The sequence below is a fragment of the Nyctibius grandis genome, chromosome 30 (genome assembly GCF_013368605.1).
Source record: "Nyctibius grandis isolate bNycGra1 chromosome 30, bNycGra1.pri, whole genome shotgun sequence".
NCBI classification, from domain to species: Eukaryota; Metazoa; Chordata; class Aves; order Nyctibiiformes; family Nyctibiidae; genus Nyctibius; species Nyctibius grandis.
The window spans coordinates 825303-851187 of NC_090687.1; the positions used below are offsets into that span (position 1 = coordinate 825303).

General features: G+C 59.3%; 1 protein-coding gene across 1 annotated transcript; it reads right to left on the reverse strand.

Annotated features, from left to right (window-relative positions):
• NTN3 (netrin 3) lies at nt 1-25194 on the reverse strand. Its single transcript, XM_068420263.1, has 6 exons — nt 24213-25194; nt 16789-16977; nt 10049-10198; nt 9036-9089; nt 666-740; nt 1-392 (listed from the first exon to the last, which is right to left on the reverse strand). Exons 1-6 carry the CDS (start codon nt 25177-25179, stop codon nt 64-66), a joined length of 1764 nt encoding a protein of 587 aa, XP_068276364.1. The 5' UTR covers nt 25180-25194; the 3' UTR covers nt 1-63.
• Between the last annotated feature and the right edge of the window lie 691 nt (nt 25195-25885).

Sequence of the window (25885 nt, forward strand, 5' to 3'; positions counted from 1 at the left end):
ACTATATATATGTACAAAGTCTCTGGGTGCAGTGCGGGGTGGGGTGGGATGGGTGGAAACCCCTCAGGGCTTCACGCACTTCCCTTTCTTCTCCCGCCGCTGCAGTTTCCGAAGGCGGCGTGTCCAGGCGTCCCGCCACTGGATGACCAGGCTGTTCTTGTCGGCCATCAGTCCCGGCCGGTCGGTGGAGTTTTCACTGATCCCCATGACCAAGTACTTCTTGCTGATCTGGATCTTGGGGCACTTGCAGGACAGGTCTTTCAGGTGGATCCACAAGAAGTTGTCACCGCGCTTGACCCGTTCATCGCGGCACTTGTAGACAGAGAGGATGTTGATGGTGAACTTGGCCCAGTTGGCCACTGTCTCCATTTCCAGAATGTTCACCTGGACCACTGAGGGAAAAGAGGAGGAGGCACGGTGACGAGGGATGCTTTGCCTTGCTCCCCAAGGGAAGCTTTGGCGACGGGAACTGCCCATTCCCAGCAGCCCCACCTGCCTCATCCATTGCACCTTTGGGAGGGCTGATTTGGGACCCCTCTCTGCACTGGGTGCTCCCCATCCCCTGGGACGTCTGCATCTCCCCCACCCATGGCCAGCCTGCAGCCAGCCCTTGGATGCCTCTACAGCAAAGCCCAGTGTGGCCCAGGAAGGGAGGAGGTCCTTACCGTAGTCCTTCTTGCAGTACTTCTTCATGTTGATCTTGTAGTTGCCCTTGGCTGGCTTGCAGTAGGAGTCACAGTCTGTGGAGGAAGAACAGAGGGTTGAGCACTGAGGGGCGTGAAGCATGTGGGGTCCTGTCCTACTGCAAGGAAAGAGGGAACAGGGTGGAGGGGACAGCAGAGAGACCCAGCCTCGCAGAGGATGGTGGGTACTACACATCCCAGCACCCTCCAGAAGGCTCCTGAGCCAGAGCCTGGGCTGCTAGGGATGGGGGTCTGGTGAGTCCAGCTGCCCCCCTGGCAGCTCACAGGGGCTGGGGGCTCAAATCCCGGCATGAACACTGACACCACATCATCTGGGAAGAGAAAAAAGTGGCTTTGGGTCCACCGAGCAGACTGTGTCACCTCCGGTGCTCATGGTGACGGTGCCCTGCAGGATAAATCAGCAGAGGGGTGGTGGAGGGGGCCTGAGGACCCTCCTCTGAGATGCAGAAGAGGATGGATTGGAGAAATGCAGGTGAGGTGATGGTGGCCACTACGGAGAGCCAGAAGGGGCCATGGTCAAGGAGAGTCAGCCAGAACAGCTGTGGCCCTGCAAACCTGGGTGACGTGGGGGAGAGAGGACTCAGCACCAACCCCACCATCAGCCCTACAGGAAGGAGACCCAAAGGAAGGTCTGACCCCAGACCAAGGGGTTCATGATCCTCAAGGGTGACTCAGGGGCCAGGATGGTGGGATGCATCCTAATGGGGCAGCTCCTCCAGAGACCTGCACCTCATTGGTGTCCCAAAAGTGGGGAAGGGGACTCAGGCCGGGGGAAGCAGATGGGTGAGGGATGCAGCTCTGCTCTGCCAGATCACTCCTTCTGCCCGAGCATCCCCTGCTCAAGCTGATCCAGAATGGCTGGGGAGGCCACCAGGCTGTCCTCCACCCCACACAGCATCCCTCCCTGCTCTCCCCCAGCTCCAGGCAAGGCTCACGTCCTCAGAGGCTTTTTTTTCTGTGCATTTCTATAGACCCCAGATTTGCATCTCAAGCAGAGGGAGGGCAGGGAATGCCTCTTTCCTTCTCCCCAAAGGCTTTGATCGCAACAATTGCCTGAAGCAGCCCTGTTCTCCTCCTTTCTTTCCCCCTGCCATCTTCCTTTGAACATCTCAATTTGTCTCTTTCCAAATGGCATGTTTTTTTTTTTCTAAGCCCATCTTTCTTCTTTTCTCTCCCTCTTGCAGGTTCTCTCTCTGGCTTGGCCCCACATCCCGGGACAGAGCCAGCAAGTCCCTGAAGTTGTCTTTGTTTGTGGGTTGCCACAGCGATCACTGGGGATGGAGGCGAGGGTCAGGGAGAAGACGGGGGAATAACAGCACCCTGTGCCAAGGGGAGGAGGAGAAAAGAGGAAAAACAGAAGCCCAGGAGCACAAACTCGCCCTGGGCTGTGCTGCTCTCCTTTCTGCCCGGCTCCTTTTTGTCTGGGACTTTGTGCCACCTGCTCCAAACTTGTCGTCGACAGAAGTGGCGCAGCACGAAGCTAATTCTTGGCAGAGGGGAGTGAGCCCTGATTCTCAGCTCAGCCCCGCCGTGCTGCCACGCTGCCCCTCTGCCTGGGTTGGCAGAGCTGCCTCGGCCCCGCTGCATCCCCTGGGACAGTGGTGGTGGCTGCGGAGGGAGCGCAGGGCCCCCCCATGGAGGGTGGCTGCGGACTGCACTGAAGCGCTTGGCTGTGGCACTGAAGGTGCCCCCCACCCGCTGCACCCCTGGGATGTGCTGCAGCATCATCCCGGACACTGCTGTATCCCCCAGGGTATGTTACAGCCCCATCCCAGACACCGCTGCATCCCCAGGACACGCTACAGCCCCGTCCCAGGAACTGCTGCATCCCCTGGGAGATGCAACAGCCCCATCCCAGACACACCGCTCCCTCCTTTCCTGCTACCTGAAGGGGACTCTATAAAGGGAGCTCCCACCTTGTTTTGGGGAGCACCTGGCAGGATGGGTGACCTTTTCCTCCCCAAGTAGAGCGGAGGAGGCTGGTGTGTGCCCAAGCAACTGCCCCAGCATGGGGGTGTTGCCAGGCACTTTTTGGGGCTGGATGCAGGGTGTGCCCCTCCATGCCCGTTGCAGGGTCCAGCCCAGGTCCCAGCCCTGTACGAGCCTTCAGTGAAGATGCAGGATTGTATGGGTTTGCTGTGCCCCATTGCTGGAGCCGGAGCAGGGAGCCGTGCCACCTCAGCAGTTTCCTAGTGCCATGCTGTGCAGGGCCAGGCAGCGAAAGGAGGTAGACGAGGGGCACGGAAACCATCCCGCAGCCGGCATCGGTCACGGCTCTGCCATGGGCCTGCCCACGGACACTGGATGCTGTAGTGAAGGGTGGCACGAACCGGGGTGTCGGCAGGAGGATGGCCAGGGTGGCTGCCACGTGGTGCTGAGCCCACGGGCGGTGGGGTGACGGGTGGTGGGACCAGGCTGTGGGGCAGCCTTGGCCAACCTGCCACCCGCCTCACTCAGCAATGGGGAAGAAAGAAAAGGAAGAAAAGCAGAAAGAAAACCAGTAACTGCCCGGAGCTCCTGCTCCTGATTAACATCATAAACCTGTGATTCAAAAAAGCCAGAAAACAGTGGATTAGTTTGGGGATTTTTTTAACCTCGGCTTTGTGCTGAGGAGCATTCCTCAAATATGAAATCAATTCCTGCTCAATTTATGTAAGAGACTTGGGAAGAAAAACAAAAAGACCAAGTAACTGGAAGCATTTCCCTTCCCTGCCTTTGAGCACATCGCCGCCCGTGGGGTGGTGTGGGTGCTGTGCCTGGGGAAGCGGCCAGGTGGGTGCCGGGGCTGTCACCCCGCTCTGTCCGCACCCCGGGGGTGGCTGGGTCCTGCCCACACCTCCACAGCCTGCACCCCCTCCTGTCCCCGCAGGGTCCCTCCGCTCGGGGTCTCACTCCTGTGCTGCTCACCAGGACACTGCTATGGACCGCGGCTCCATCCTCCCGTGCCCGCGGGGATGCCGCATGATGGTGCCGGGGGACGGGTGGCAGCTCTTCCCGCAGACAGGCCCCAGGGATCCCGTCTGAGGCAGCACGTTCTCTGTCCACCCCATAAAACCACCAGAAGAAGCTGGATGGCCACCGGAGAAGCCGCTTCATGAGTGCCTCTCCCCTGGCAGCCCCCAGAGCATCCCCCATTTTCCCAGCTCCTTTTTAAACTTCCCGGACATGGCGTTACTCATGCTGCAGGGTAGGGGAAAGAAGATTGAGTTTAGCCTCCGCCTGCAGCCACCCTCCTGCCCACCCCTCCTGCTGTGCCCGTGCAGCCCGATGGGGCAGCCGAGCCCCGTGGAGGTGCTGGGGGATGGCAGAGACCTGCTGCAGCCTGAGGCTGTGAGTGCACCCACAAACCCTGAGATCACAGAATCACAGAATCACTGAGGTTGGAAGAGCCCTCTGGGATCATCGAGTCCAACCATTGCCCTGACACCACCATGGCAACTAGACCAGGGCACTAAGGGCCATGTCCAGACTTTTCTTAAACCCCTCCAGAGATGGTGACTCCACCACCTCCCTGGGCAGCCCCTTCCAATGGCTAACGACCCTTGCTGAGAAGAAATGCTTCCCAAAGTCCAACCTGAACGTCCCCTGGCCAAGCTTGAGGCTGTGTCCTCTTGTCCTATCGCTAGTTGCCTGGGAGAAGGGGCCGACTCCCACTTCACTACAACCTCCCTTCAGGTAGTTGTAGACTGCAATAAGGTCACCTCTGAGTCTGCTCTTCTCCAGGCTAAACACTCCCAGCTCCCTCAGCCGTTCCTCATAGGTCAGACCCTCCAGACCCTTCACCAGCTTGGTCGCCCTCCTCTGGACTCGCTCCAACACCTCAACATCTTTCTTGAAGTGCGGGGCCCAGAACTGGACACAGGATTCAAGGTGTGGCCTCACCAGTATAGATGCTGCTGCATCGCCTGGGATACACTGCAGACCCATCCTGGACACAGTGCTCTGTCCCTTCCTGCTACGTGAAGTGAACTCCAAAAGGGAGCTCCTGCCCTGTGCCACGGCTCGGTCCTGTTTCTGTCCCGGGGGAGCTCTCAGCCCCTTCGCCCCACGGGACCCTCCACGGACACTGGGGGTGACGACTGCCACAGGCGTGTGCCTGCTGATGCTGGTCCAGCACCGGCCTGTGGTGCAGGCAGCAGCACCCCACGCATGGGCAATGACTTGGCTACTGGTGATGGGGCACCGGCACACGGGAGGGACGGACAGAGCGGGGCAAGGACTGGGAGATGCCGCGTGGACATGGGAGGAGGTGGATGGCGACTGGTGAGCCCAGCGCGGGCATCCCTCATCTCCGCGGGGAGAGTATGTGTGAGAGGAGGCAAGTTTGCACATCTGGTTTACTTCTCCTCGCCTTGAAAAAAAGAAGGGATATTTTGTTTTAAGAGAGATGTAACTTAATTAGGTGTTATGGCTGCAAATCTTTTACTGCTGACTTTGAATTCCTTTAAAGCCCTGTTCTGTGCTCCACGAGTTTTGTTAATTCTGCTAACAGGGAGCAAGGATTTTTTTTTCCCCCACTAAGTGGAAAATATTTTAAGACAATAATAATAAAAATTATGAGAAGTGGACCCAGGACATTTCGCTGCTGAGCCAGTCGGCTGCTCAGGCGGAGAGATCAAAGCTGGATCTCAAAGGCTCTGGAGGGTGGGAAAGGCAGGAGAAAGCTGGGAAGAGCGATGCAGAGGATGGCAACGTCAGCAAAAACCCCTGACACACCCGGGGACAGGACCCCAGCAGGGAGGAGGATGGGGAGAGGGGGGGAAGCCCAGCACCTGAGCACGGCGGCCCCGAACAATGTCCCCCTGTTCCTACAGCCCGGCACCTGCTGCCAGAGGCAGGGAGGGAGGTGGGGAAAGGGGGGGAGAAGGGGTTCGGGGAGGCTGCCTGGGGTGGGAGGATCGTGGGGTGCTGGGGGCTGAGATCCCTCTTGGGGAGTGCCTTGGGTGTGGATGATCCCAGAGGTTCCTAGGGGAGAGGGGTGCAGGCAGCGAGGCAAGGTGCAGGCAGGGTGCAGGCAGCGGGGCAGGGTGCAGGCAGCAGGGCAGGGTGCAGGCAGCGAGGCAGGGTGCAGGCAGCGGGGCAGGGTGCAGGCAGCGAGGCAGGGTGCAGGCAGCGGGGCAGGGTGCAGGCAGTGGAGCAGGGTGCAGGCAGGGTGCAGACAGGGTGTACCACCGTGGCCAGCCCTGCCCGCAGCACAAGCACACTGCAGGCAGGGTAACCCAGGCAGAATTAGGCAAGGCAGGGTCACCTGCCCCATTTCTGATCCCACCCAAGGAATGGGGCAGCAGGAGCCCAGCTAGGTCCCCTGCTCCCTTGGCACGGACTCTGGGCAGGGGCGAGCTTCTTTGCGTTAAAAATACTCAAGCGAGAAGACAGAAATCTAGCAGCAGGCATGGCAGGCATGGCAGGCAGGGCAGGCAGGGCAGGCAGGGCAGGCAGGGCAGGCAGGAGCAGAGCTGGCAGTGCTCTGCCCTGTCCTGCACAGCCTCCCTGGCAGCAACACCATCACAGACAGCTCAGCTCTTACGGTCATCCCATCATGCAAGACGTGCGCTGCACAGAGGAGCGGCTCTCCTCCGCTGCCACAGCATGGATGATGGGTGACGAGAAGCTCACCCTGAGCCGGCAATGTGCACTCGCAGCCCAGAAAGCCAACCGTGTCCTGGGCTGCATCCCCAGCAGCGTGGCCAGCAGGGCGAGGGAGGGGATTCTGCCCCTCTGCTCTGCTCTCGTGAGACCCCCCCCTGCAGTGCTGCGTCCAGCTCTGGGGCCCCCAACACGATAAGGACACGGAGCTGTTGGAGCGAGTCCAGAGGAGGCCACAAAGATGCTCAGAGGGCTGGAGCCCCTCTGCTCTGGAGACAGGCTGAGAGAGCTGGGGCTGTTCAGCCTGGAGAAGAGAAGGCTGCGGGGAGACCTTCTAGCACCTTCCAGTGCCTGAAGGGGCTACAGGAAAGCTGGAGAGGGACTTTTGACAAGGGCATGGAGTGACAGGATGAGGGGGAACGGTTTTAAACTGAAAGAGGGGAGATTGAGATGAGATATGAGGAAGAAATTCTTTGCTGTGAGGGTGGTGAGACCCTGGCCCAGGTTGGCCAGAGAAGCTGTGGCTGCCCCCTCCCTGGCAGTGTTCAAGGCCAGGTTGGATGGGGCTTGGAGCAACCTGGTCTGGTGGAAGGTGTCCCTGCCCATGGCAGGGGGTTGGATCTAGGTGATCTTTAAGGTCCCTTCCAACCCAAACCAGTCTGTGACATGATTCTGTGGGAACCTCTGCCAGATCCATGCAGGGCTGCTCAGCTCACATCCCGATAACACCTCCCATTTCCTGGGAGGACTCAAACATGCCCGTGGGCGCTGGGCTGGTGCCGGGCTGTGCAGCGCTCTCAGCCCCCACATCGATACATGGGATCTGTGTGTGCACGGGGGTCAGCACTGCTCTGAGAGGAGCCGCGCTACCAGCCTCCTCCCATGCATCTCACCCCTCCATGCCCATCCACACGCTTTCCTCCTGCCATAGCTCCATATCTTCAACACCTCTTGTCCCTGTCCCCCTCCCACAGCTACCGAGCACACTCGGAGCTGCACGCGTGCATGCACGTGGCTGCAGGGGCCGTGCTGGAAGATGTTCCTGAAAGGCTGAGGAGCACATCACAGGCATGTGCCAGCCTGGGAAGGGGCTGTTGGCATTTTCCACCCCCTGAGGTGAGGCAGCTGCAAGAAGGAGACATGGGGAGAAGGATGCACGCAGGGCACCGGGTCTCAAAGGAGTGCATAGCTCCCCCGGCATGGATGTACCCTAACAGGGCATGGGGAAGGTCCTCATTAAATATGGGCATGGGGAGCTGGAGGTGTCCCTGCTCTCTTCCAGGGACCATGTGCCATGGGATAGAGTGGAGGATGGTGCAGGATGTCTATTCCCCTACAGTACCATGCAGGAGAGGACCAAGGTCTTGGGGACAGCAGGGTAAAGGGTGGCCCGATGAGGAAAGGGATTGCTTCTTTCCCTAGCTTCTCCCCCTTGACCTGGCTTGGGATCCCTACAGAGGGAAAGACAGCGGGATGGCTAAGAACAGCCACGCTACGGTGTTGATGGGACTGCGGAGGGAGAGGAGGGGAGAGAGAAAAGCCCTGCTACAGCCGCCTCCGAGGCACAGCGTGCCTCCGAAGAGCTGGCCCGGCATCAGCACAGCCCATCGGCTGCTCCCACTGCTGGTGACCACCACGGAGGGCACAGAGGCACCAGGAAGACAGATGAGATGGCAGAGCCTGGCTGATGGAAGCAGGGCAGTCATGGAGGAGATGCAAAGCGGGTGCTTTCCCTGTCTGCCATGGCATCTGCCAGGCCACATCCTGCAGTGCCGGGGAGGGCTGAGCGTGGCCGCAGCGGTGGCAGAGGGTCCGGAGGCAAGCACCCACACGTGTGCCGTGTCAGGGTGGGAGCTGATGGCACCTCTGTGGGGCCCTGGCAGCCGTGGCTGGGCTGGAAGATGGACCCTAACCCATAGGTGCAGGCAGCACCCACCCAGCCCCAGCTAAGCCTCTGCAAGAGCACAGCCAGACCCGCAGCATGCGTGGAGAGGCGAGCCTTGCTGCTCCAGCCTGGGAAGCCAGGGCGGCTCTCAAGGAGCTCCAAGGACAGTGGCAGAAATGCCTCCCTCGCCTGTGCAAAGCCTGCAGCGGAGCTGCCCCCAGCTCCTGCTGGGTGACAGCAGCAGTGACATCAATCCTCCCATGGTCCCATCACCCCGCAGAGCCAGGACAAGCAGCTTGGACCCAGACACTTCACTCCTCTGGACCTGGATGGGGTGAGCCCCACGTCACCCATGTCCCAGGGGAGAGCTGGCAGCCTGTGCCCTGACACAGGGGCTCCTGAGCCCGCCTGAGCCTGCCGGACCCCCACCGCCCCAGCGCAGGCAAAGGGCACTGAGGAGAAACCTCTTGCACTGGCACCGATAAAAGGAGATTAAAAAAAGCCAGCGCCCAGGCACCCGCTGAGCCGTAGGTGCCGTACGCCACAACCCTGCCGTACCCTGCTGAGGGGCCGTGGGGGCCCAGCGGGCTGCACCCCTGCTTTCCTCCTCGGAGGGGATGGAGAAGACCTTTCCCCGAGAAAGCCCCCTCAAGCTTTGTTGGTCCTTTTCCAGAAATACATGGGATTTCAAATCCCAGTCATTTCTTTTGCCAATACTGTTCACCAAAATTTTTCACTATTAATCTTTTTGCCAAACGGTTTGGTGGGGCTCAGCCCTTCTCCCTGGTGTGCCGGGGAGAGGGGAGGTGGGATGGGATGTCTCTGGGCTGCGGGCTCAGCCCAGGATGTGGAGCACTTACCTGCAGGTGCCTCTGTGCTGGTGACCAGGGAGGTGGGGTTGATGGCAGGGATCTCTGGAAGAGGAAGGGAGAGATGTCTTAAGGAAAGGGGTCCCCAGCTCTGGAGGTGACACCTGGGCAAAAGCCCTCTACAAGCGGGGTGCAGAGGGGATTTTCTGGGTCTCCTCTGGCAGCTCGCTAAGAAAGACGATGGGCTGAGTCTGCCCTGAATATCGCAGGACATTAAATAGACCCAGAGATGCCCAAAATGAGCTCAGTAAATTGGGACAGGCTGAGATGCTGCAACCCCCACGAGCCCCAGGTCGCTGCTGCGGAGGACGTGTGCTCCAGGGGTCGATGGTCCCTGGATGCTCAGCTCATCTGAACTCAGTTTGGGACGGATGCTCAGCCGAGCTGAGCGTGCTCCAGGCTGCACAGCACAGGAATAAGCGTGGGCAAAGACAACACTTTCTCAGGACTCCTGGCAACAAAACCTGGGGGAAATTCTGTCCTAACCCCAAATATGGGGAAGAGCAGACCAGCCAGCTCACTCCACTGCCACCGCTCCGGCAGTGCCAGCGGATGCTGCGGGGTGGGAAGTTGTTCCTCTGCTGCTTGGGTCAAATTCAGACCCACTGCAGCAAATAAACACGGTTTTACGCTGACCACAGGGTCTAGCCTTGCCCCAGAGCTGACCACGCTCAGGGCTCAGCCGAGTGAGAAGGGCACCTTGACGCAGCTGAAGCTGCGACCCAGCAGAGCTGTTCCAGCCAGCTGGAAGCACTAACCCAAGGGGTCTTTCAGAGCCTCCTACGCTGGGGGATGTGAAGCATGGGTGCCCCCAGAAGGTCACCCGACCATCCTAACCCAACCACCTCCTGGAAGACATCCATAAGGAGGGACACCCTCTCATCTCATCCTCCCACCCACCACAGGCTGCCCACACATGGCACCCACTGGAGCCAGCCCAGGGAGAGCATCCCCTGGCACTGGTGGGGGTTCCTGAGCGCAGGGCAGAGCGCGGCAGCACTCACTGATGCAGGGGGCTACTGGTGAGCGGCTCTGCTGGTAGCCCTTGGCACAGCGGTTGCAGGTGAGGCCGGTCACGCCGTCCTTGCACGGGCACTGCCCTGTCGTCTGGTTGCAGGTCTTGCCGGCCGCGCCGACGGGGTGGCAGTCGCAAGCTGCGTGGGAGAGGGAGAAAAGGTTACGTGAGAGATGATGCACAACACAAACCCCAAACTAGACCCAACGTGTCACCCCCGGAGAGGCGAGGAGGAGGCAGCCGCTGGGGCCAGCGCAGCCAAGACTCAAGTGGTCCAGACCGTGGGACCACATGAGCAGCTTGGGCAGGAGGGCGAGCGGATGAAGGGCTTGGCCAGGGTACGGCCTCTGCTGACAGGGATGCCCAGGATGAGCCCCTGGAGACCCCGCTGCCCACCTGCAGCTGCCAGCTCACATTTAAGGTCCGGACACCAGGAGAACAGTCTCTTCCTGCCCGCTTTGCAGGCGGCTGCTCTGGGGACAGCCTGGCACACGTGCAGGCAGGAGGAGGGATTTCCATGGGCAGCCTCATGCCTGCTGCCAGCCTTGTCCTGTGCAAGCAAAGGGAGCAGGACTCACATGGGGCTATGCAAACCCTTGCTCATGGCCAGGGTGGGACTGGGGACGCTGCAGGGACAGAAGGTGGACAGATACACAGCCAGGTCTGCTCTTCCCCCACCTCAACCCCAGGGCGATGATCTTGTTGCAGTAGTGGAAGGTATTTTCTCCATTTGCTCCCTCACCTCCAAGTTTATCAGTCCATGGAGCTGAACCATCACTGAGCTTTACACAAACTTTGGCCTTGTCTTGGTTTTAGGATGGTCTGAAGTGAGTCTTCATGATGCTTCCCAAGCTCACGAGCCTTAATGCCCATCCTGGCTCCTGGAGACCCCAGACAAAGGATGTCCCCATGCCTTTCTACCATAGCCTCCACAGGGACAAGCACACCTGAGGTGGGTGAAAGTTGGGTCTTCCCCCTCAGAACAGCCCCCAGGTGGCTCTCCATCACACCACACTGGATGACGGACCCACCAAGGGCTGTCTACACGGAGGGATGCAGGAAGGAGATGCTCGCTCAGGAGAGCACCTTCCCACCTGCCTGCCCAGGGCTGGGCTGGATAAGAGCTGGAGTAGGTTATCTCGGCCTTCATCAGTGTAAGAGTTGAACGTGATTCCAAAGCAAAACAAAAACATCCCCCCCCGCCCACCCCCGCAGCCCCCCGATGTTATCGTTTCCCTAATTTTCACCAGATGGGGCTGGTGGGAGCACCACGGCGCTGCTCCTCGGGCCCCCTCCCGCACAGCCAGAAACCAGAGCGAGCAGCCTCTAATGGGGACCAGATGCTTCATCCTTATCAGATCTTGGCTGGGACTGGAAGCGGACGTCTTTCTGACAAGGATATTTTGGGGGCTCAGCTGTGATAACAAATGGCAGTGAATGAGGGAGTCTTGGCATGACGCGGGGCTGTTGGAAACACAGGGTCTTTCTTGGGCCCCAGCGGTGTGTTCCTGGTGTAAAGTTTAAGGATGGACATAAATCTCGGCACAATCAGGTTCCAATTCATCTGAGCAGATCTCTCTTCATGTGGAGGAAGGCGGCTTTCAGCGGCTCTTGATGTTTTACCTGGATCAGCAATTAAGGCAGCTTTGCTCACCTTATCTCTGCCACAGAGAGGTGTCTTTGGGAGATGAGCTTGGTCTCTGCCAGACCTGTCTCTGGCCCCTCACCCTGCCATGGTGGGATTTCCCACGGTCCCACAAAAATCCATTGCTCCTTCCCGCTCCGACGGGAAGAGCATCCCAGGCAGCACCCAGCGCTTACCCTGCCTGGTCCAACATCCCAGCATGGCCACATCCCACCGCTCTGGCTGCAGCATCTCCATCCCTCCTCATCCTGACATGGCCCGTAGAGGGGGCCTGGCTCAGGGACCCCATCCTGGCCCAGGGAACGCAGGTGCTGGGGGCACAGCACAGCTCCACTCCTGCTGCCCACACACCGAGCCCTGCCGCTTGCCAGGATCTGGCCCACAGTGCTTGAAGGGTGGATTAAGTCACTAGCTTGGAGCTTAACTCCGCGAGCTGTGCTTGCCAGGAAGCATGTCTTGCACCTAATATTGAGGGTATTTTTGCGTCTTAAGGCTTAGCTGCTACTGCTCCACCAGTTTTCATTGGAGGAAGCTCACGGTTTACAGCTTTGTTTAAATTACAAGGATTAATGCACAGCCATTCTTTATTTGACTTTTCAATTACCGCCATTGAATTAATCCTGTCGCTTGTTCTGCCTTTTCCATCCTCCCAGCTTTTCCGTCTCGCAGCATCCAGCAGTGACGCCGGCTGCTGGCGGGCGGGCGGCTGAAGGGAAGAGCTCACCTCCCCGCTTGCCGGCTGGTGGCCGAGGGCTCCGTGCAGTTGCCATCAGGAGACGTGGGCTTGTGCAATCTGCAGTCAATATTTCTGTGCCTGTTTCAAAGATGTTGCACCCCAGCAAAGATGAACCGTGGTTGCATAGTTATTTAGTAACGTGTGTTGGCGTTTGTTTAAATAAAATGCAATAGTCCCTGGCCTCTGGGCTAGTATTTTGCCTTGTGAATATGAACTGAGCTTCATTCCTAGTGCCTGCACCATCCACCTTCGCTGGGATGCTCGGCTCCTGCCCTGGACCGGTGCTGCAGTAGGTACAAAACCCTTTGTTCGAAGCCACAGCCCTCAGTTCACAGCAGCTTGCTCCACACCTGCTGTCACGAGCCTTGCTTTGCCTTTTCTTTCTTTTTTCTTGCAGGAGTGTAGATACCTGAGCTGTAGGTACGGGACGCATCTTTGGAAAAAACAATCCCAAACCGTCTTGGCATGTCTCTGTGTATTTATACACCTTGCTGGCAGCACCAGCTCCCATTCACGGCACCGGGCAGGCAGGCTCCCAGGGGCTGGTGCTGGTCCTGCTCCAAGGAGCTCCCAATCCCCATGGATCCACCACCGGATAAGTACGAAAAAGGGGTGGAAGTGCTCTCTGCTTTACCAAAGGAGGGGCAGCCAAAGGAGCAGAAGCATCAGGGATTTTATTATTAACTCGGTTCCTTGAGGCAGAGCCAAGAATTGGCTCCCAAGACCCAGGGTACCGCCTTTACTGCCAGATCCTCCCTAACATATGCACTGTAGCGGGGAACAGCCCCCGTGCACATGTTCATCTGGCCGGGCTGAACCTTTGCAGCATTTCCAAACCACGTGCAAACCCACCAGCCCTCCGTAAGCAGCACCCCCTCACCGGGCTGGCACAGACCTGCCCGTGGCTTGGCACGGGGATGGGCAGGGGAGGGAGGTTTGTCTGTGAGGGGGGACCTGCCGCGGCACCCTGCTCCACCGCAGCCCGGGCACCTCTCACTGGCGTTCATCCCGCACAGCGGCACCAACCCTTGCCCCATCCCACCAGTTCCTGAGCACTCCGGGATGCTCTGCCCACCCCGTCCCCTCCAGAGGACCCACCCTGAACCCGAGATGCTTTCCATCACCGTAATGCTCCACAATTACTGCCCTGCGAGGATGGTGGAGCAGGACTTGCTCTGAGAGACCCCAGGCTGCTGCCTGCATTAGGCAGGCACAGGCAGCTGAGGACCCTCTGCTTCCTCCACCCTCAGCCCTGAAAATGGGGGGACCTCAGCCACAGCCTGTGTAGGGTACACTGTGCCTGCAGTGTCCCCGGTCCCACAAACCCATATACCCAGCTCCGACCCACACGTCATACATAGCCTCAAGCTTCACCAGGGGAGATTCAGGAAGCATTTCTTCTCAGCAAGGGTCATTAGACACTGGAATGGGCTGCCCAGGGAGGTGGTGGAGTCACCATCTCTGGAGGGGTTTAAGAAAAGCCTGGACATGGCCCTTAGTGCCCTGGTCTAGTTGCCATGGTGGTGTCAGGGCAACGGTTGGACTCGATGATCCCAGAGGGCTCTTCCAACCTGGTTGATTCTGTGATTGATTCTGATTCTGTCAAGCGGGGCCGTATGCAGTTACCCTCCTCCCCGTTTCCAGCTCCTAGCCAAATTCTGCTTGCTTTATTTATTATGATTTTTTGGTAAGTGCTCTCTTCCCTGGCTGGAGCAGAAACTGAGACCTCCATGCCCAGCACAGAGGTGGCACTGGGGACTCCAGGTCCCTCAAGAAGGTGAACACCTGCAAGGCTTCCACTTCGCTTGGGATTTTATCAGATAATTTTGGTAGCAAAAGTAGAAGGAGCTGGTGAACCAAAGGGGAGCAGAAACCCCTCATTTGGGGAGCGGTGGGGAGGTTGGGTGCTGCCTGCAGAGGATGCGAGGCGAGGCGGAGGTGGCACAGCCACCCTAGTGCCTCGTGAGCCCCGGTGCCAGTCGAGGTGAGCCGGGGCTGCTCTCAAACCCCCAGTGCTCGAGGAAAATCCTCCTGGAAAAGGGAATTTTGCTGCAGCTGCTCCAGTCCAGAGGTGCTGTAGCAGGAGCTGGGGGCTGTTGCCATCCCTCCTTGGCCTCAGTCAGAGCCAGGACCCCCTCCCAGGAGTGGGACATGACCCGGGATGCTGTGCTATAGCCCTTTGGGATGCATGCCTTGTCCTGCCTCTTCCTCTTCCCTCTCTCCCAGTGCCTCACAGTGTCACCCCGAGGATGCTGGCACCTGGCACAGCTTTGGGACCTGACTGCCACCTGTCACGAGCCCCATCAATGGGAAACCCCTGCTGCTGCCGGGGGCTGCCGTGCCCATAGCCATAGCTGTGACACGGCTTGGCCAACGCCACGGGGCTGCGAAGCAGCGTGTCGTCCCCTGGGGACACGGGCTGCCAAGGTGGGATATGTCCAGTCAGCTGCTTGGGTTATTAAAAATTATTAGCTCACTGTTTGCTAACGAGCTGGCTGTGGGCAGGGCTTCCCCTGCCAGCACCCGCTCAACCGCACTCCTGCGGTGTCGGTCACACGTGGGAGGTTTCTTCCTTTGCTCCGTCCTCCCAACCACTCCCGTGGGAACAAGGACGGGGAGAGGCAGGGGCCACTCACACAGCACGGGCAACGGAGGGATTTTACCTATCGCAGCCCAGACCCAAATGAGCCGTACCTACAAACACCACTAACGCACCCTAGAGGGGAACCCCAAAAGGCAAATCCTTCAATTCAGGTCTGCGGCCACAACGTTAATGGTCCGAAACCAGCTTCAGCAGTTCCTGTAGGCCCTACATAAACATGCTAGCATCATGTCCTCACAGCAGCGAAGGCACCCAGTGCCCCCACAGCTGTGCAATGCACTGGCGAGGGACACTGCGCCCCGGTCAGGAGGTACTTGCAATTTAAGCTGGAAGAAAAGGGATCAGGGATGAATTCCCGGCCTCAGAGCAGCTGTGACCAACCTCCCGCCCCCTCCAGCGTTTCAGCCTGGATCCCACCAGTCCTTGGGGACAGGCAAGGTGTTTCCTTAACTTCTTTGGTGAAACTATTGTTTTGAGGCTTCACAGAGGAAAATGAATCACAGAATCGATCAGGTTGGAAGAGCCCTCTGGGATCATCGAGTCCAACCATTGCCCTGACACCACCATGTCAACTAGACCATGGCACTAAGTGCCGTGTCCAGTCTTTTCTTAAACACCTCCAGAGATGGTGACTCCACCACCTCCCTGGGCAGCCCCTTCCAATGGCTAATGACCCTTGCTGAGAAGAAATGCTTCCTAATGTCCAACCTGAATCTCCCCTGGTGAAGCTTGAGGCTGTGTCCTCTTGTCCTATCACTAGTTGTCCAGGAGAAGAGGCCGACTCCCACTGCGCTACAACCTCCCTTCAGGTAGTTGTAGACTGCACTAAGGTCACCTCTGAGCCTCCTCTTCTCCAGGCTAAACACCCCCAGCTCCCTCAGCTGATCCTCATAGGTCAGACCCTCCAGACCCTTTACCAGCTTGGTCACCCTCCTCTGGACTCGCTCCAACACCGCAGAGGGGGCTGAGCAGGGAGAGATAAGAGAAACCAGACAGGCTTGGCCAGGAGTGAGACGAGGGAGAGGAAAGGTGCAGGTCCCATGACATTTGGCACAGGCTGGGGATCTTGTGAGGTCAAGCTGCAGCTTGATGTCTTGGAGCCAGTGTGGCTCCTGGCCAGCTCGGGGACAAGCCACCTTGTCCACAGGCACTGGGAGCCATGGTGCTCAGCATCCTCCCAGAAACATGTCCCAGGAGCCACCCCATAGCAGAAATGCATGCCGTGGGGTCCTGTCCCGCAGCCCAGCAGGGACATGGAAACCTCTGTCAGCATCCCCAGCCCTCCAAGGCAGGGAAGCCACCGTGGGTCATTTTGTGAAGCAGCTTGAACGCTTCCAAGCGTGTTTATGGCCCAGACAACACCAGTGTCACAGACGGGTTTCCAGCACGTTTCGTCACACACCTTCTCCAGCACCTGCCCAGCACCCCTCCAAACCCCAACTGTGGAGACCGTAACTGCGATCGCACCGGGACCCACCTGGGATGGACTGGACCCTCTCTCCCCCTGACCATCATCCTCCCCATCCCTTGAGGAGATGCTGGGTTCGAAGTGATGTCCCTGCCTGGTGCCCTTGGGGTGGCAGAGGTGACCAGGGTGATGGAGGCTGGATGTGACCTGCAGCTGCCGGAAGGAGCAGCCAGGCTCTGAGCAGAGCAGAAGGATGTCCCAAGGATGGGAGGGAAGAGCAAGGAGACCAAGAGAGATTATATCACCTGTGCTGCCCACATGGAGACCCCCCAGCTTACCTTTGCAGGCCTTGCGGTCTGTGATGGCCTTGCTGAGGTCCCGGTAGAAGCCCTCCTTGCAGTAGTGGCAGTGCCGCCCCGCCGTGTTGTGCCGGCAGTTGAGGCAGACGCCGCCGCTCTTCCTCCCTGACAGCTTGTACAGCTCCATGTTGAAGCGGCAGCGCCGGGCGTGCAGGTTGCAGTTGCAGGCTGCAAGGGAAGGGGAGAGGGTGAGGGCTGAAGGCGAAACCTGGGACCCGCCCTGGGTGGGCTGGAGCTGCCCCGGTGCCCTCCGCTGCTGCTGGGGGCCGGTGCTGCCCGCGCCGGGGGAGCGGGACAGACAGGGCACGGCACAGCACAGCCGGCCCCAATGTGCCGTCCAGATGTGCAGCATCCGCCGCCCCACGGGGCTGGTGCCGGGAGGTCAGGGCGGAGGAGAAAGGGCACTTGTAGGGACGGGGCACCGCTGGGCGGAAAGCAAACGAGTGTGGGATGGAGGGGTGCAGCCGGGGGGTCCGGCAATGCCAGCCGGGCACCTGCAGCCCCACTGTCCCCTCTGCCAGCGGCTCGGCAGGACCACCCGCCTTGTGCTGGGGGGGCGACGGCGTTGCCCCTGCTGCCATCCTCAGCGTCAGCGACGGAGCCCCCAGATGCCTTATATTTAAGGTTCTACCCTGTGGGCACGTACACCAAAAAGCCCACATAGCAACCCATGTGTGCTCACGCACGCGTGTGCACACACAAATGCACATGAGCACACACACAAGCTCGTGTGCACGCAAGCATGTACACGTGAACACAAACGTGCACCTAAATATCCACGTACCATTACATGTGTTTGCACAAGGGTGTGCACAGAAACATCCACACGCCATTACACGTGCATACGCACAAATGTGCACGCGTGTGTGCGCAAACACGCATGCTCACATGCACAAGCACTCATACACACGCTCACACATGTGCACACGTACACACGCACAGATATTCAAGTACAGATGCTCGCACACATGTGCACGCTCCTCCAAACATACCCGCACGCTATTTTTTCATTAGCCACAGGAACCACGCGGCCCCCCCCTGCCCGGTTCCACGTGTGCGAGATAAAAAGGCAGAGCAATGCTCGCTCCTGCTTAACACTCTCACAAAAAGATAATGGGAACAAGATTTCCTTCGGCAAAACGCGGCACCCTCCTCCTCCCCCAGCCCCGGCCTCCTCCCCGCGCCGGTAAATTGAGGTTGGGTGAGAGTTTTTCCAGGCGTACTGTGAAATTCATTAATGTGTCAGCCCAGATTTAACTGCTTAGGCCTGGCTTGGCGGTCGTGTGAAGTTGCCTCCCCCCAACCCGGCCGGCAGCGCCGGTGGGAAGCTTCAGCCCGCGCAGATCAAACGCTCCCTCGCCCACCTCCTTGCTCCGGCCTCGGAGATGCTGGGGGAAGAAAGCTGGAGCAAACCCCAGCCCTAAAAAAAACCAAAACAAAACAAAAAAAAAAAGGCTTTTTGGAGGCTTAAATGAGTTGAGCGAAAGGTTGGTGCCGGCACCACGCGCTCAAACCTCAGCCGCCCCCGGAGCTCCCCCGTGTTATGAGATTAGTGTAAAAATCACATGGCAGGCATCAAAATAACACTCTGGCGTGGCGGTGGGTGCCCTGGGGGAACTTGTGCCTTTTGAGCTCGTTGTTTTTCCCTGGTGCTGGTGAGAAATAGGGACTTTTGAGGCAAATTCAGACACGGGGCTAGGTGCCGGGATGCATCTGGAGGGAAAGGAGCAAATACTGCCCATGGTCCCAGGCAGCCTAGGATGCCACTGTGCCGAGGATGCCAACGCTTGGCCAGGCTTTGCCAGGGCCAGGAGGGAGGCAGTGAAGTACCCTGACATCCAGGCTGCTCTTGCACACACCAGATAACGGGGCAGGGACAAGCCGGGGTGGTTCATGCTGCTGAACCAAGGCAGCCGCACGTAACTGCGGCAAAGGAGCAATTTTGGGGGGTTAGAGGGGCCTCATTATTCCCTTGCATCACTGAAAGGCCAGCTGGGTCACCCCAAAAGGCAGCTTTGCTGTCCCCCTGGGAACGCTCAGGGCTGCCCCCGCGAGCCCCTGGCATCCTGCGGGGAAGGAGAGGGGACAGCAGCCCAGAGGGGAGGCGATGGGCAGCGGAGGAGAAAGGTCAGGTAAATGATTCGCCGCGCTCGGCGCGGGTCCCTCTCTGCCTCCAGTTTAATTGGTGAGAGAGTAACTGGCCAGGGTCTTTTCACAGCATCACTGACCCTGCCGTGGGCTGAGGGCTGGCACGTCCCCATCAGCCCCGGGGCCACCTTTCCCTGGGAACACGCTGCAGATCCTCCCTGGAGCTGGATTTTGGGGAGAAACCTCCTCTTGCTGCCCAGCATCGTCCCCTCCGCCTGCAGGCAGCGACGCTGCCTGCTCTGGGTTGTTGCTCCTAGCCGACATGGGGACCTGGCTGAGCTTGGCCACGCTGGGATAGGTGGCTGTCCCCTGCTCGGGGACAGGGTCACGCCAGCACGCATGACCGTCCCCTCACCCCTCTGGCGCAGCCACCCGGCGCTAATCGAGGCGGACGGGTCCCCACTCTTACCCGGCTAAATACTTGCACTGTTCCTCAGCGCCGACTCGGTGGCAAGCTCTGTCTCCCGTTAATCACTAATTAAAGGCTTTGAATGTTCCCTGCTGTTTGGGGTATTAATAAGAGTTTAATTGCACAGTTTGGGGCTAATTACGTGGTAGCTTGCTTCCGCCCTTGTACAGTATGCACAATTAAACAATCATATGATCAATTAAACAATCACAAGATCTAATAATTTGCAATAATAGACTAATTAAACGTCGACACCTTGCAATGGAGCAACCTTCTGTCCCCCTTTTGATGGTGTTTGAACCCCTGCCCAAGGCCCTGGCTGCCCCACAACCTCTTCTCCTCCAGGATGCTGCGGATGAAGGAGCCTGGGGTGATGGCACGAGGGGGTTTGGGGCAAGGAGCCCAGCACAGGACGGGCAGCGCCGTGCACCGGGGCACATGCATGGCAGGTGAGGGAGCTTACGGGGAAGGAGCAGGGCTCGCCGCCCCTACAAGTTCCCTGGGAATAATTAGCGAAGGCAGCCGGCTCAGCGAAACCCTAGACCGGCCGCTGCTGCCAACCCGCAGCGGATTCGAGCTACGCCCCTGCTGTGGCTGGAGGAGAGCCTGGCCGGGACGACGGGGCAGGATGGGGCTGCACCTCCGCCATGGGGATGGGAACAGAGACCAGAAAAACCCCTTCCCTCCCATCCGCACTACATTATGGGGAAGATGTTGGGAGAGAGGGGCCGGGGCTCGCGCCTCTATCGCCAAGAAGCAGAAGCGGAGATCTCTCCCCGAGGGGCTGCGAGCCGAGAACAGGGGTGCGAGGGACAAGGCTGAGCCACTCCAGCCCCACCCCGGAAGGAGCAGGACTCAAGAGGGTCAGACGAGGGTTAATCCCCTCCACCGCTGCCTCCCTCCTGCACCCCGGATCCCCCGGGATGCTGCACCCCATGGGGAGCAGGTGCCCAGGCAGGGTGGCAGGGGGATGCTGCCCGCTTGCCCACCTTCCAAAGCCATCACCTACCCCGAACCGCTCCCCCCTGCTCTCCCCGGGGAAGGACCGTGGCCGGCGCTGCTGGGAACCTGCCGGTTTCCAGCACATCTTCTGGGGAGAGGGCAAGGAGCTGCGGGGGATGCGGCAAGGGAAGGGGCTGCAGATGGGACTGCCAACAGGCCACCAGCAGCACGGATCCTGCTCCACGGGGTAAAACAGCCTGGGGCAACTCACTGGGGGATTTCTGAGATAATTTCTGCATGGGAAGCACTGAGACAGAAAAAGAAAGCAAATATGTACAGGAAGGGGCAGAAGACACGGGGGAAGCACGTGGGATCCTCTAAATCCCATCGCTGCTCCGGGGATTGGTGTTTTCAGGCACTGGCATCCCGGATCGATCACCACAGCCTCAGAGACCAAAGCGGAGGGACCAGCAGCCAGCGAGGTCTCCCCAGGAGAGCGCAGCCCTTCCCTTCCCCACCGAGCCCCCCGCATCAAAGCGAGCCCCGTGCATTATCCCGGTGCTCCGGGGAGTACCCCTGCCGCGGTGGCCACAAAGGGAACAAGAGCTCCCGCATTACCAGCGAGTGCATCAATTACTTCCAGTGGCTGCCTTGGGCTAATCCGCTTCCCCCCGCTTCCCCAGGCCGGGTGTTTTGGGGACAGCCTGCTGCGGGGGTGACCGGGCTGCCCCGAGCAGCTCTGCGTGTGCAGGCAGGGACCGGCGGCGGCGGGGGGAAGGAGGAGGCGCGAGTCTGCAAGAATAAAGCTGATACATCCCATGGCGGGGCTCGGGATTTCGGGGATCCTGTTCCGGTCGGCCGCTCTGCTGGGATTATCCTTCACCGAGCCTGACCTGGGCTAAAAGCTGGGGGGACACACGGATGGGGACACGTCTGTCTCTCCTGCCCTTCTCTTTCCCTTGTTTTGGGCAGGGCACACCAGAGGGTACACATAGCATCCCAATACTGTCAGGGCAAGCTCCCCGCGGGACACGCAGCCCTTTTGGGGTATCGGGAGAGCCCCCTGTGCCCATGGACCAATGGCACCGCTCTCTAACCACCAGGCACAGGGCCATGCACCCCGCGGCACGGAGCTGGCACCGTGCCCTCTTGCCAAGCCAGCAGCGTGGCAAATCCATTGTCGACATCCCCAAACCTGCCCGCTTGCCAAAGTCACGCTGGCCCCCATAACACCGCGGCACGGCGATGTCCCTGCGAACGCCACGGCCACCCTATGGCAGCCGTGGTGGGGTCACGCCCTGTGCCCATGCTCAGACCTGAGGCGCCACCGGGTTGCTCCACCTCTGCATTTCCCCACACCAGCCAGGGGCAGAAATTCTTGTGAAGTGAGAAAAGCTTTTCCTCCCCTCCAGCTGTGTGGATGGACGTCCCAGCACCACGACATGGTGCAGGACATCAATTTCTCCCCGTGCCGGAGCAGGCAGAAACTCCCGTGCACTGGAGGTGGACAAACCCCCATGCAGGGCGCTGGGCAGCACAGAGCCAAGAGGTGACATCCCAACACAACCTGAAACTCTACCAGCCCCGTGCCTCCATCCAGATCCACCTTCGGGGTGCTGCAGTTCCACAACCCTGCCCCTCAGCTGGCACTCGGCTGCTGGGCTCCTGCATCCTAGAATCACAGACTGGTTTGGGTTGGAAGGCACCTTAAAGCTCATCCAGTTCCACCCCCCTGCCACGGGCAGGGACACCTTCCACCACACCAGGTTGCTCCCAGCCCCATCCAACCTGGCCTTGAACACTGCCAGGGAGGGGGCAGCCACAGCTGCTCTGGGCAACCTGGGCCAGGGTCTCACCACCCTCACAGCAAAGAATTTCTTCCTAATATCTCATCTCAATCTCCCCTCTTTCAGTTTAAAACCATTCCCCCTCGTCCTATCACTCCATGCCCTTGTCAAAAGTCCCTCTCCAGCTTTCCTGTAGCTCCTTCAGGTACTGGAAGGCTGCTATGAAGTCTCCCCAGAGCCTTCTCTTCTCCATCCACCCTCCTCCTCCTCTCCTGCCACGCGCAATCATCCACCACCACGAGCCAGCATCACTGGTGCCCGGCTGCAGGACAGAGTCCGAAACCCCGCAGCCCCCAGGCTGAGCAAAGGGAACTTCCCGGGCGGCCTCTGCTTTTAATTGGTGCTAATTGCTGCGTCTGTTCGTGCTGGCTGGGGAGATGTCATTGTTGAAAGGCACAGAGGGGAAGGCTCGGGGAGCTAATCCAGCTTTCAGCCGCTTAAGCCCTTCGGAGGCGGGTGACGGAGAAGCTCTTTCAGGTCCCTTCAGAGAAGGCACAAAGCCCGAGAGGGGAAAGGGAGAAAGAAGGGGAGCGAATCAACAGGAAAAACTACTTTCACACGCAGCTCGGGGAAGGGTCTTTGTGCACGGGGCTTGTCGGGGGGAGTTTGAAGGGACAGTGCTGTGTCACCGCCTCCTGTTCTCTCCCTCGTTTATCTTTTCAGCCCCATCTGCCAAAAGGGTGATGCAGCTGGGGGCAGGGACGCGGGAGCATGGTGCGGCAGAGCGGACCTGCACCCTGTGGTGGACAAGGTGGACAGAGGGACAGGAGATCCTCTTCTGTGCCACCTCCGCTGCCATCACAGTGCTTGACCGGAGGGTTCAGCGGTGAGGCAGACGCGGCGTGGGGTGCCATAAGGGAGCCAGCCATCAGGTTGGGGTCCTCTTTTCGTCCCAGGGGGTTTCCATGGGTTCACCTACCAGCTGGAGCCCTCCCCTGCCTGACCTGCCGGCAGCTGGAGGCAGCAGCCGTGGGCAGGGTGCAGAATTGAGGGTTTACTTTTCTGAGCTTTGCTCCAAAATTCATCGTTCTGAGACAAGTGGGAAAACGCAAGGGCTGACACATTCCCACAGGGCGTGAGGTTGTTTAAAGCATCAACTCCAGCACTTGCTTTGATTCTGCTGCCTTTTGAGCCATTCTTAGAAGAAATGCACTGTAACATATATGTGTATATATTTAAGCCGACAGCTGGGATCTCAACAAGACATCGATCACAAACACTAACAAGTCCCTCTGACCTCTGGCACATCCACTGAGCCTTTCAGAGGGTGATTAATGGTACGGCTTTCCCTTGTCTCCATCCTCCCACCACCCCCTGGGACCCGGGCTCTGGTCCAGGAGGAGCAAGAGACTGTTCCTCCCTCTCCCAGACCTTCACAGGGCTCTGGAATCCCCCAACCCCATCCCAAATCAGGACAAAAGGCAAACACCTCCACCAAAATCCAGGAAGATTCACAAGCGGGACAGCCAAGTGATGCCGGTTTGAGGTTTTGGAAATGTTTCATTTCGATGACAATATTTTTAAGTGATGGAAAGTTTTGCAAGGACAGATAAGCTAAAACCGCCACGCAACACGCCGTGCCAGACCAAACGTGAATGATAAAATGTTGAACTGGGGGATCTCAAGTAATTCCTTAATCTCTGCCAGGTTTTGCTGCCTGCTCCCTGTCCCAAAGCACATCTCGCAGGGGACCACCACGATTCTCCCTCCCGGCCCAGGGACAGCTGGCTTGCTGCCCAAGGGAAACACACCCAGCATCCCGCATCACACATCCCACACCGAGGTTTGCTGACCAGCTGGAAGACACTGGTGATTGTTCTGAGGGTTTTGGCGCTTTGGCTCATGGCTAAACCACTGCATTTCCATGGGCACACCCACAGCAGAGACAGGGCAGATGCTTGAGCCTTTCCCAGCCCCCCAGCGAAGGCGATGCTCTCCAGCACCTCTGGACAAGCATGCTCCATCGCTTTGGCTCAGCACCCATCACTTCCTCTCCCAGTGACCCGCTTTGGGGTTTCAGCCTCAGAAAAAAAAAAAAAAGTTTAAAAATCACTTACCCAGACACTCGTTGGCCTCGCGGGCACTGGCCCGCTGCCACGGCCGGTCGTAGTGAAAGGGCTTGCAGCGGTCGCACTCGGGACCCTCCGTGTTGTGCTTGCAGTCGCACACCAGCTTCTGCTCCTTGTCCTTCACGCAGCGCGCCGCGTGCCCGTTGCACTTGCAGCGCCCACCGACCTGCAGCTCCCCCACCGCGTAGTAATAGGGGGTCGAGCCGGTGCCACCCTCCTCCTCACCGGCATCCCGGCCGCCCAGGTCGCGGAAGAGATGCGGGCGGCTGAAGACCACGCGGATGTCGGTGGCCGTCACCCAGTCCTGGAGCACGGGGCTGCTGTCAAAGTCCTGGGCGGAGGGTCGCCCGTCGAGGGTGCTGAAGGCGATGAGCCCGCCGGTGAGGGGGTAGAGGTCGGTGAGGCCGTCGGTGCAGAGGGCCTCCTGCTCGTTCTGCTTGGTGACGGTGGCTTTGCTGGGCTTGCCGTAGATCTTACGGCACTGGGAGGAGTAGTACTGGTACGGCACCCAGGTCTTGCCGTAGTCCATGGACTTGAGGATGGCAGTGGACTCGGGACGGGGCGAGCAGAACTGGAGGCTGACGTAGACGACCTCAAACTTCTTGCCGAGGGAGAGGGTGAGGGTGACATTCTGGGGGGAGTGGTGGAGGGTCTCCGAGCGCCAACACGTCATGTTGGAGGCGGTGTTGAGGTCGGTCAGGTAGGCAGGCGGGTGGGCTCGGCGGGGGTCCGAGGCGTCACAGTGCCGCGTCGGGGGCTTCCCGCACGTGCTGGAGGCTTGAACCTCCTTCCCGAAGGCAGCGTTGACAAATTCGGGGATGCAGCGGCGAGGAGCCCCGCTCTCGTCGTAGCAAGGGTCCGGAGGGGTCTGCTGGGCTACAAAGGGGTTCACTGTCTGGGAGAGGCCCAGCATGGCGGTGGTGAGGAGCAGGCGCAGGAGCTGCAGGACCTCCATCCTCCCGGGGCGAGGGAAGCGGCTCCTTCCTGGGGCAAGAGAAGAGAGAGCGAATGGCACCGGCAGCCCCCCGGGAATGCCATGGCACGGCCGTGGCACTGCCCGTGCAGGGAGGGTGGTAAGGGATGGGAACACCCCGTGTCTGGCCCCTGAGCTGTGTCTACCTTCCCACCCCACATCTGCTGATGCAGCACCCCAGGAGTGGGATGCACTGCCTTATCCGCAGTGGTCGCTCACTGCTCTTCAGTGGGAGCAAAATACCATGGGAAATGGCAAAAGGAGCCGAGCTTTGGAAAGAGGAGGCTGAAATCAGGGTCCAGCCCTTCCCTGGCCTCTTAGAAACTGTCTTGGGGGCAACAGGAACGTTCATGCCTGCCAGCAGCCCCAGCTGTCATGCACACTTTGGAGACCCACGTCACTGCACGGCTGCCAAGGATTGGTGGCAGGGAAGAGCTGGAGAGAACCTTTCAGCTGTGACGGTAGCTGCAAACCCCAAACTATCCAACCGCAGCCTGAAACAGCTCCCACCAGCACGGGAGAAAGCAGCAGCAGCGAAAACACCTCGCAGGGACATTTTGCAAGAGGCAAGAGCTCACCAGAATGAAGACCCAGGGCTCAGCACCTGGTCATGCCACAGCCCCCGGCAGCATCTTGCTGGCCATGGGCATGGTGGGTTCTCTGAGCTGGGGGCTGGATCCCCTCCAAA